Genomic DNA, 11,426 nt, shown 5'->3' on the forward strand with positions numbered 1-11,426 from the left:
TGAATAACGAATGAAAGCAATAATGCAGTGGTGGGCTGTCAGGGCCAGCAAAACATTATCAAAATCCCTGACCTAATTTTGCTTTATTTATGAAATCAAATATGAAAATTCTACTATTTCTAATTCTACCATTGAAGTGACTGAAACACTGTTTAAGTGATATGCATATAGAAATAGGCTAATTACTTTTAAGACACAAAATTGCCAGCTTCCATGACTGAAATGAAATATGCTGTGTTTTTCACCACCTGGCAACTCAGGGTTCTGAGGCACGATTGGGTAAAATGACAGTGGGCGGGTTTCACAAACCAAAACAAAGTCCTGCATCCCGGGCCTGAATGCACATTTTCGAAGGATAATTGAGAATAATTGACTCTAGCATTGTTTTTCAGATAAACAAGTATTTTTCTGCTTTGGTAGAGTCAAAATCCTACACGCAACAACTTTAAGGATACACTTTTTTAAAATGTAGAGGATCCAAAAGGGGGTTTTCGCAATGATGCCACAGAAGAACCATTTATGGTTGCCAAAAGAATCTGTCAGTGAACATTTCTTAAAAGAACCGGTGTAAACAACCCTTTTTAACAACCCTTTATCAGGGTCCGTGTATGTTACAGGTTCTGCATGGAACCATAAATGTCAGCGAAGAAACATCATATAGCGTAAACGTGTAGAAATTGGCTTTCGCCAAAAGTACGGTCGTGCTAAGCGATTGCAATATCGAGGATTATTCCTGTAATAATGGAGTATTGAAACACCCAGCCAAACTCAATTCATGTTAACTTCCCTGTGTGGGCCAGACCTGTGCATTGGGACAGTAGGTGGATTTCTCTTCAGGTGCTTGGGTAATTGTGTTTGGCATAAACCGCCGGTTCTTTGTGTCGGGCCGCGTAAATAGGATCCTCAAGGTGGAATTCCTGGGCTAACATGGGAAGTCACAATATACATGGTCACCTGACCAGACGGCCCCCGTGGATTGGTTGGGTGGAAACTGTCCAGCCTGCACACAGTAGGTGGGCGTGGGTGGCGACTTCGCCCTTGTGCCCACTCAAGGCCTCATAAAAACACCTGACAGTTCATATTGCCTTTGAGTGCAACCCAGTATTGACACGAGCTGACCTCCGCCGACGGCTGCCAAACAAAACAGCAAAAATTCACATAATAATTGAACAAATAAATGGAGAACTTGTTTGGCACGCTGTTCATAAAGAGCCGGACTGGCAGGCTTCGGGAAAAGGAGTCTCACTTTCTCTGTAGTGAGAGTTGACATCGAGGTGTGTGTCCTATAAGCGCAGTTTGGACTGTCAACAGGGGAAATATACTGTACTAGGTTTTTCCGAGCCAGGACAAATCCATTCAGGGCCTGTGAAAAGCTGCCTCTCGACCTAGCACCACACCAAGGACCTGATTCCAATTAGCCATGAATGCCAACTTTTGAGATGCTGCTTGTTGTAGGCCGCTCAACAATAACGCGCAAGTGTTTTTAAATACAAAGTGCTGTCATGAAACTCCAGATGGCGCAGGCTTGTAGGTTCTGAATCAATCTGATGCAATCACATTATTACTCACATAGTGATGCTGATTGGTCCGTTTTTTCGCCACAGCAGCTAATGAGCTTACTGCTTAACATTCAAATGCTTGACTAGTGCACTACAGAAACCCTCCTCCTTCCCCAGCTCCACCCGTATAGATCTACTATGGGAAGATTTCATGTATTCTGTCTATGCGGGGTTATTTCTTATTTGTTGTGCATACAGAAGCAATATTTCCTGCATGTTCACAGCAGCATGTCATGTCGACAGTCGCAAGTCTTGGCCACTAAATAGTCTAAATAGTCATGACAAACGCTCTGAGCAGAGATGGAGATGGACAACGTTGCCACACCATCAGAAACACTCTACTTAGTTTAACAGCAGCTGATTGTATTGCAACTGTTTGCATATAATTGTCATGCACAGATAGTCCACCTCAGCATCGGTCGAGTCTGCTGTGTTGGGATGGTCGAGATGCGATGCTCAAGTAAACGGAGCGATTTTTTCAGCGCTCCACAGAGCCATAGTGTTTACACTTTTTCGGAGGGGAAAAAATCTACCTACAAATGGCTCACTTACGCTTGTCTCTGCGTATTAACATAGAAAAATCCTACACTTCAACGGAAAGAAAAGATTAGAACCCAAACACATTGAAAGTGCCTCTCAAATAATTCATTCAGAAGGCATTTTATGTTAAAATACGGTTATAAACCACAAACCATATGAAAAGTTCAGTTTTTACATACTCTGACAGTGGTTGTGTGATGGACGGGTTAAGCTTCATGTTGAAAGGCACAGTCTCTCAGTGTCTACTTGGACTAGGTGCGTTCAATTGTCATTCTACATCTAGATGAAGCGCATTTTTTAGTTCTTGTCGTCAGGATGCTCTCAAACCACTGCCAATGTAAAGTTGATAAAAAGGCAACCTTATAACGTGTTGACGTTAAACAGACACCTTAAAATATGACTGCCATCTTGCAGAGGCCGTTACTTCAGCGTTCACAATGCATAAGCATTCTCATATTCCATCATTAAACAAAAATGTACAGTAAATATAATTCGAAGATTGTTGGATTTGGAAAACGTACACGCTTGGACAGTTTATACGTTTGAACATGTCATCACCCTGCTACAGTTTACCCGGCATTCCTTTTTCGAAACCACTTTTATACACCCCGATGTTGATAATTGCTTAGTTTCTCTCAGATCCCTTTCCTGAGGGCACCACTGTTATGCTTTAAAAGACACTTTTATGTGGTGCTTGGCCGGGGGACTGTTTTCTGTATAAATGAAATACAATAAAGACAGAAAGGGTGTTTCTTAAGAGCTCAACATTTTCAAAGTTTCCCTCTCTGCTTTTCACTGGCAGCCCTCTCTTGGAAAGCTTTAACTGAAGATTAAGCGTTAAAATCCGTGTGGTTTTGGGCACCGTTGCCATAATTCAGCTATATCCCAGAAACATAAGCGCGGGGCGAAATCACCAGCTCCCGCGACGGAGATCCAGGGTGCCCTAAACCACACCGAGCTGGAATCCTGGAAGACCAGACAGTGGTCAAAACCAACACCTACATCCACACCCGCACACAAGCTCGGGTTCATTACGCGTGTGGAGGCCGTGAATCTGAGCTGAGTGGAACCGAGCCCAGATCAGTCCAAGAGATATTTGGACAAAGAGTGAAAAAAGATTGATTGGAAACTCTTGAAGAGGCCGCCGTATTTTACAGAAGCAGCCCCCCGAAACGAACATTTGCTGAATATTTGCTCCTCAGGCCATCCGAGATGTAGATGTGTTTGTTCCTTCGTCAGATTCCATCGCTTTGCTCACCAATGGAGGCGAATGGGTGCCGTCAGAACAAAAAAAAAACATCACAAATAATCCACATCACGTCCAACAATTAATGTTTTGGGAAGTGAAAAGATGCGTGTTTGTAAGAAACAAATCCATCATTAGGACAAGGAAATCGTTGCTCAGCTAAAACTTGAAAATTCTATCCATAATATTACATTTCCCAGTCAAAAAGTGTCTTGTTTGATTCATGTGCACAGATCAAGCAGTTCTTGCTTTTCTGCTTTTCTTAAGCACATGAAATCTCAAAATCAGTACGTACATTCTCACTGATATTATCAGCGGCCTTGCATGTGCATTTCATCTGTGTTTGCTTTTCAGCGCACTTCTCCGTGTGTGTGTTATACCACAAGAACAGATTTGTACCGGACTAAATACAGTCCATTTGACCTTATGCGTCTGTCCTGTTACAGTAGACCCCGCTGGTCTAATAGGGCTTATGCTGCCATCTTTAGGACGCTCTACTGTACTTGCTCTGTACTGAGCTACTCTTCCACAGTAAAATGATTTATTCTTACTACGTGCTTTTTTGCACAAATAGAATGCTTTGAAATAGAATGCTCACACTTTATTCCAATCGTTGCTATTAACAAACTAATAACTAGTACTTTTGACTCAGTACACCACTAAGGTTAAGGTTAATGTTAAATTTAGGTATTAGTTAGGGTTAGGGATGTAGAATATGTGCTCTATAAGTACTAATATGCCAATATGCTAATGTACAATGGTGATAGTGAGAATTGGTCCAACTTTTTCAATTAAAAAGAAACAAGCAAACCCTGATCAGATTTAAAAGGTAACACAAAAGTAATGTCGCACAGTTATGTAATTAGTTCCATTTTTAAAAACTAACGGAATATTGTAATAAATTCCCCTTTAGAAGTGACTTTCTCCAACACTAAATTATATTAGCATACATATTGGCGCCATCATTCAATTTCAAATAATTAACGACTAATTAATTTCCCTGAAATCAATCACGATTAAACTAGAAAAATAAAAAAAATCCCATTTTTAAGTTACACACAACCTAAAAGTGCTCATTTTTACAATGATACTGTTAGATTTTTTTTATTAAAAGTATCAGCCACAACTCACAAGACTTTTCAGAAAACTTTTGATCATGTTGATAGTTTAGCCAATGTAATTTATCAATTTTATTTAACAGGCTTCACTGGGTTAAAGCACGTGATTACATCAGCCAGTACTGCAATACCACTTTTTTTAAAAACCATAACACGAAAAAACGACCATATTCACCATGCACCATAGTATTTACATAGTAATTATAACATACCCCTCCCCCACTTTGCATTGTAGTCTTTTATTATGAAATATTAAAATCAAAACCGCTACCTTTACCTTTTGCTGTTTAACTGAACTCATAATGAGCTTTTCTCGTTCTTTTTTCACATTCTTCACAATAAACCGTAGTTTATTCTGAAGAAACACGCTATAAATTGAAGTGTGCTGCAGCGCGGCGGCGGCCTCTTTGTTTTGGGCCAGCGTCTGTCACTCTTCCGCGTCGACCAATAGGAGAACGCCTTACTTAACCCGTGCGACCAATGAGCGTTGAGCTTCGTTCCACAGCGCCAGTTCCTAGGCGGGCGCGCACCGAGCCGTCGAGCTAATTCTACTTTTAGCCGCCTTTCGCAAAACGGTTTGTTTACGCATCCCAGCGCCGCCGCATTTATTTACCCGCAAGATTCGATGCACACATGTTTTTTTGGATGTAGCGCACAGCTGCGTTTGTCGTGAAACCCTACGAGGACGTTCAAACGGAAGGCGCGAGCCGGTTTGACGGGTGTCAACAACGCGAGGCGAGAGTCGCGCGCGCGCTTTCATTTTCGCTTAACCCCGTTCGGATACTTGCAAAAACACGAGGCCTCGCTTCTCAAAGCGAAAAAGGAACTGCTACTTGCGTCTTCGCAGTTAAAGAGCCGTGTTTTATACCGCTCCGTGTAAGGATCAAGCATGGCGCAATTTCACGAGGATCCGGCGCTGCTCACTAAAGAGAAACTGAAGAGCGAGCTGCTGGCCAATAACGTGCCTCTGCCCACCGCGGACAGCAAGAAAGACGTGTACGTCCAGCTGTATCTGAAGAACCTGACGGTGCTCAACAAGAAGAACATCTCCGCTCCAGCTCCAGACGCCTTCTCCAGCGACGAGGAGACGACAGCGCCGCTGCTGTCCAACCGGAGCCGCTCGGGGAAGGTGAGCGCCGCCACTAATCACATGCGTTCATTAACAAAGATTAGCGGGCTTCTGCACAGCCTTATGGACTTAGTAGTTATGTAGCGCAGATCTTTTCAGTAAGTGCAAAATAATAACATTAAATTCAAAAATAATTATTGCGTGAAGTGTGGTAATGTGTGCGCGTTAAGCACGTTTTATATATATATATATAAAAAAACTAAATCAACTGTTAATTAAACATTTGATCATTATTAGGTCAAATGAAGTACTTCAGTGTTTAGCTTTATGATGGTAATTTATACTTTGAGACTTAATTATGTTTTCTGTAATAAATATTAGCTTATATTTAAATATTTGGTATTAAAAAACTGCTGTTGTTGTTGTTATTATTAGTAGTATTAAGAAACGTATAATGCATTATGTTTGGATGGTTTGCCTCAAAATAGAAAGCGTTTTTGCTAATAATTATTATTGTTAATCATTTCCTTTTAGACAAACCGCGCAAGCATGGGTTATGCTTATTTAAAACAGTTTTTTATTTAAAAAATTATATGATTGTGAAATAAATTGTCTTTACAGCAAATTATTTTTAATTGATTTATCTTTATTTCTGCTATTTTACTTTATATATAAAAACATAATAATTCCACTACTCTTAACGCAGTAAAAGATGCTGTCTGAACATTACATTTGTTTTTTAGTTTATATAAATTAAATACTTCATAATTCATAATTGATGTTTTTCTAATTTGAGTAATTTTAAAATAAGATTGCATGTAAACATTTGAACATTTTATAAGCTTTTTTGCCGCAGAAATGGAAGAAAATTAAAATAATTGCATGCATTTTGCTTTCCGTAACCCCTAAATTTTTAGAAAGCCACAAGAAAGACAGACAGAGTTCGGCCGGAGGAGAACGACATCTCCGGCTTGACTGACGAAGAGTTGAAGGTTCAGCTCATGAAGTATGGAGTCCATTCAGGGCCAATTGTTGGTGAGTGTTTTTTTGCAATCTGTATTGCTTGCCCGCTATGAATGTCCCACGTCTGTAGTTTTGTGAAGGTTTGATTGTTTTGCTTCTGCGTGCATCGCAGCCACCACACGCAAGTTGTACGAGAAGAAGCTCCAGCAGCTCCTGGATCAGCCGCCGGTGGAGAGCAGCCTGCCTGAACCGGAGACCGCCATCCCAGAGGCCGTCACCATCAAAGCAGACGGGAACCAGAACGGCAACACTCATTCGGCCGAAGATCAGTACAGCGACAAAGAAGAAGGTAAAACGGGGATAATCGGTGTTAAAACGAGTACTTTTAAGTCCCACATTTTCCTGAAAACGAGTCGCTCCTGAGTGAAAGTCGCGCAGGGTCAAAATTGCATTGTTGATAGAAAAAAACCACTATGCGTTTTATTTTATTACTGCATTCACGAATGATGTAGAGCATTTAGAAATGAAACTTTTGCAAACATTATAGTTAATTTATTCATTTAGGCTATTATATTTGCCAAACATTTAAATAAGTCTGTTAAAACTTGCATTGGCACATATTTATTTATATGCCTTTGCATGGTTGGAATTAAATGCATTATATAGGTTGGTTTGTATATTCTCTCAAGTATATTGTATAAAGTATATTGTCTCACAATAATAATAATAATAATAAAATATATATATATATATATATATATATATATATATATATATATATATATATATATGTATATATATATGAATATATATGTATATATATGTATATATATATATATATATATATATGTGTATATATGTATATATATGTATATATATGTGTATATATATGTGTATATGTGTGTATATATATATATATATATATATATATATATATATATATATATATATATATATATATATATATATATATATATATGTGTGTGTGTATGTGTGTGTGTGTGTGTACAAGCATATCAGCTCATTCACTTTCAAATAGATCAACTTCACGTTAAGTTAGTAGTGTTCACAATGTCAATGTCTATTTAAATCTTTTACTAATCTATTAGACTTCATCCAGACACATTTTCTTCATCAAACATTTAATTGCGGCAATCAAACTTGCTTAGGATTAAAAAGAGTTTAGTCTTCCAAAAGTTATGCTAGAATTTGAATAATGACTAAAATAATTATTCATGGTTATATTAGGTCTCCGTTTAATCAGTTTTGCTTTGTATTTGATTGGCAGAGGTTGATCCTGTACCAGAGCCGGTTCCTGTTGTGACCAAGCCGGTCCGGAGCAGAGGAAAGACTCCGGTCACCACCAGAACCAGCAGCAGACAGCGCACTAAAGTAAAGAACAAAGCCTTCATTTATGCTGCTCGATCTCATCCGCAGTGCTCTGTAATAGTTGAGTTTTTCTTCTTTTCAGCAGCAGGTGGAGGAGACGGCAACGTCTGTGGATGGAGGAGATATTTTAAAGGAAATCTTCCCCAATGAACCTGCTACACCAACCGGAATAATGTGAGTGGATGCTGTTTGCGTTAATGCAAGTCACACATCCGCTGAATGGAATCAAATACATTTTTCGTACCGTTTCTCGAGCGCCGATTCAAAAATAGTGCGTGATTTGTTCTAGATCGTCACATTTTCTCATAAACATACGATGCCTTCCGTTGCATTTTCATCAATTTAATTTAACACGCATTCTGTCAAAAAAATTTTCCAGTCTTCATCGGCCAGATTAGAACCGTTTTGACACATTTGTTAGAATAGGTTAGAATTACAACTAGTGACCTGAAGAAAATGCAATAAAATAATTAAAAAGCTTATTTTGCGAATGTGAAATGCAGTATTTAAGAAATAATAAAAAAAAAAACATTTTTTTGTAATTAAAACAAATAACAAAAATGAACAATTTGACTGTTTTATAAGCTTTATCAAAGCTTTGAATCTTCTTTCTTATTTAAAAAAAAAAAACAAAGAAAGTTTTAATTGGTATTTTTGAGCTTATTATTGATAGTTATATATTTAATGAGTGATAAGTGTGGGATGCATGTACAAATAATAAATATTACTAGAAATGCATCTGTAAATTCCGTCATATAAGACAGACGTTACATGCTCTGCAAGTTTCCCCTTTCTTTCAAACATATTCTGCTCCGCTTTAGAAGATGCTCTCACGTCTGCTGCGGCCATGGTACGACAACAAAGTTATTTATTCTTACTCCAGAATAAGAGTATAGCTCCTAGCCGCATCGGCCTAGACGATCACAGCTATAATTTTCCATCAGAGTCAGGTTTTAAATAGAAAGGAATAAAATTAAACTCTACGGTCATTTTTGAGCTCGATGCTTCTGGTCTAATCCGATTCAATGGTCTCGTCTAAAAGTGCTAGGATATTTCAAAAGTGGAGCGTTCCTTTAATATTAAGGTCGTTTTTGCAAGTTGCAGGGCTTTAATTAAACTGCACGTCTGTTCAGGGCCACGTGTCGGAGGCCGATCCACGGCGCCGCTGGCCGTCCGGTGAAGCCGCTGAACCTCTGGTCCGAGGAGTCTCTCCAGCAGCAGAACACTTACACGGCGACCAAGTCCTCCGTCACGGACGTTCGCAGCGCGGCCCCGGCCGCCCGTCCCAGACCCCGCCGCTGGTTGGCCTTCTGGTTGAAGCTTCTGGTCTTCGTCGCGCTCGCTGCGTCTCTGTATTACGCCTTCCAGAACGTCACCGCCGATCAGATCGCCGCCTGCCGGCTCTACGTCCAGGACAATGTCGTCACGCCCGTCGTCGACTACATCAGCTGGGAAGGCCCTGCGGAGGGCGGCGAGGGCAAATGAGCGCCCCGAGCCGTCAGCCAGCTTCAGCATGCATCTACCGTCAGACTGATTTTTCTAGTTCTTTACGGAGCGACGCGCCGGCAGGGTTCAGGGGAGGGAGGGAGGGATTCCGGTTAATGCAGTTTGACCTAGCGGTCATCTCTGAATAGACTCGTGTTTCAAGTAGTCTTTAACTCTGTGTGCGTTGTGTGTTTTGATCTTGCTTTGTGATTTTCTTTTGTTTTCACGGTTTTGTAGCGTTCGGCGGAAGTAGAGGAGTGTAGTAGTAGCGATTCGAGAGGTTTACGTGCCAAGACTCGGCCAACGCAAGCACAAGGAGGTTTGACGCGCGTCGGGGCTCGAAAGGAAAAGCCCCTAGCCGAATGTTTGCGGACGTTGAGACGTTTTCAATAATCATGACGTTTTTATTTTAGCGCGGCTGAATCTGATTTTATGAAGTGTCGGTATTACGAGACCAGACTGAGAAAATTTCTCAGAAATTATGTCATCAAGTTTCACCACAAAAAAATAAATAAATACAGACACACACACACACACACACACACACAGTAGTCAGCATTTGAAGTGGAGCGAGACCTTCATCAAAGTCGTCCTAAAAGCTAAAACCAAAATGCGTTGGCACTTTTTTGACCCACTTCAAATGTTGACTGCTGCACATACGATGCATTATACATAATGTGAAAAATCTTAACAAATGATCATTTAAATAATTCAAAAAAACACATTACTGTAATGCAAAAAAAAAATAAATAAAAAAAAAATCATTACCGTAATGCAAAAAAAAAAAAAAAAAAAGTACAGTAATGAGAACTGAGTGCTTAATTAAAAGTATTTAAAATAATTCATAATGTTGATTTTTGGGGTGAAATATGACTTCTTTTTTTTATTGGTGTTTGAAATACGACTTTTGCAGATTCTTGACGGTTTTCATCAGATTGACCCAGTAGCGTTTGTTTTTGATGATCTGTAGCATTGAGACTTTCAGACTACCGCCTCGGATGTTCGGTTTTAATACTAGACGCAATGATCGATATTTATTTTTTTATCCAGAGCTTGAAAGAAAAGGCGTAGAAGTAATGCTTCGCTTCCGGTGAGAGGCACTCTTCTTTAGTTTTTAGTTTTTTTAGATTATGGCGGCTTGTTAAATGTGTTTGTGATCTTTTCATAATGTGATGTGGCGTTTATAGCCGATTTAATGAGAACCGAGTCCACCGACACTTGCCTGTTATTGACTGTAATCAGACCGTCTGTTATTGCTCAAACACCGGCATTCATCTGACTAAACTATGAATTCGTTTCTGTGCTGTGATTTTCAAAAACGAACGTATTTGCTAAGTATATCATCATTTCATTCAGAGAAGGTTCGTTTGCAGGGGTTTCTTTTTATATTTTGCTACTCTGTTTAATTACTTTTTAACTGCAATATTTTTCTAACGTCTTCTCTAAAGTTAAAAAAAAAAACAATTTTTTTAAAATGCAGCGAAAATGTAGATGTACCGAATCCACTAACCACTAACCAACATCTTAGTTGTGTCCTGCTGCGTCGAAGGCAGCGAGTGGTATAAAAGTCCAGTGTGCACTTTGTATTTAGGCAGCTAATTGTGGAAAACTGGTCATTGTGGAATGATTTATTTATCCTTGATTCAGTACAATTCTTGTGTGAAATAAAAGAAGACCATTGAAATCCCAGAGGTGACCTTTCCTTGAAGTTTGTTTACAGCAAGGTCAGTTTAGGGACACACACACACACACACACACACACACACAAACAAACCCAGGAATGTTTCCTGTCCTCTTGAGGTTTGTCCTTCAGACACTCCATTGCACATTTGAGCTAGCTAACCATATGTTTAGTCCTGTTCAGATACGCAGCATACTTAGCAATAATTAACTGCTGCACGTAAATATGCCCCAATCAGTACAAAGACAGAAAGACGGTGACATTGAATGGCGTGGAATCTCTTGCGTAATGCACGCCCGAAAAGCCCCGCCCCTCCGTTTTATCCTGATTGGTCGAGCGAGTTCTACTACGGCGAAGCATCGGCTCATGAATATTA

General features: G+C 39.7%; 1 protein-coding gene across 2 annotated transcripts; it reads left to right on the top strand.

The window, feature by feature from the left end:
* Positions 1-2,233: 2,233 nt before the first annotated feature.
* On the top strand, positions 2,234-11,058 carry tmpob (thymopoietin b). 2 transcript variants are annotated; one of them, XM_043227898.1, is made up of 6 exons: positions 2,234-5,592; positions 6,450-6,567; positions 6,668-6,844; positions 7,784-7,887; positions 7,967-8,058; positions 9,018-11,058. In XM_043227898.1, exons 1-6 carry the CDS (start codon positions 5,353-5,355, stop codon positions 9,367-9,369), a joined length of 1,083 nt encoding a protein of 360 aa, XP_043083833.1. In that variant the 5' UTR covers positions 2,234-5,352; the 3' UTR covers positions 9,370-11,058. The 2 variants fall into 2 exon arrangements, with proteins under 2 accessions (XP_043083833.1, XP_043083834.1); XM_043227899.1 differs by having other exon boundaries at positions 7,970-8,058.
* Positions 11,059-11,426: the final 368 nt, after the last annotated feature.

The sequence above is a fragment of the Puntigrus tetrazona genome, chromosome 25 (assembly GCF_018831695.1).
Source record: "Puntigrus tetrazona isolate hp1 chromosome 25, ASM1883169v1, whole genome shotgun sequence".
In the NCBI taxonomy this organism is placed as follows: Eukaryota; Metazoa; Chordata; class Actinopteri; order Cypriniformes; family Cyprinidae; genus Puntigrus; species Puntigrus tetrazona.

Bases quoted from the DNA above. Each gene is read 5' to 3' on its own strand.
- tmpob (XM_043227898.1), top strand. From the start codon at position 5,353: ATGGCGCAATTTCACGAGGATCCGGCGCTGCTCACTAAAGAGAAACTG. The intron at 5,593-6,449 runs GTGAGCGCCGCC...CTAAATTTTTAG, and splicing joins ACCGGAGCCGCTCGGGGAAG to AAAGCCACAAGAAAGACAGA. The intron at 7,888-7,966 runs GTAAAGAACAAA...TCTTCTTTTCAG, and splicing joins GCAGCAGACAGCGCACTAAA to CAGCAGGTGGAGGAGACGGC.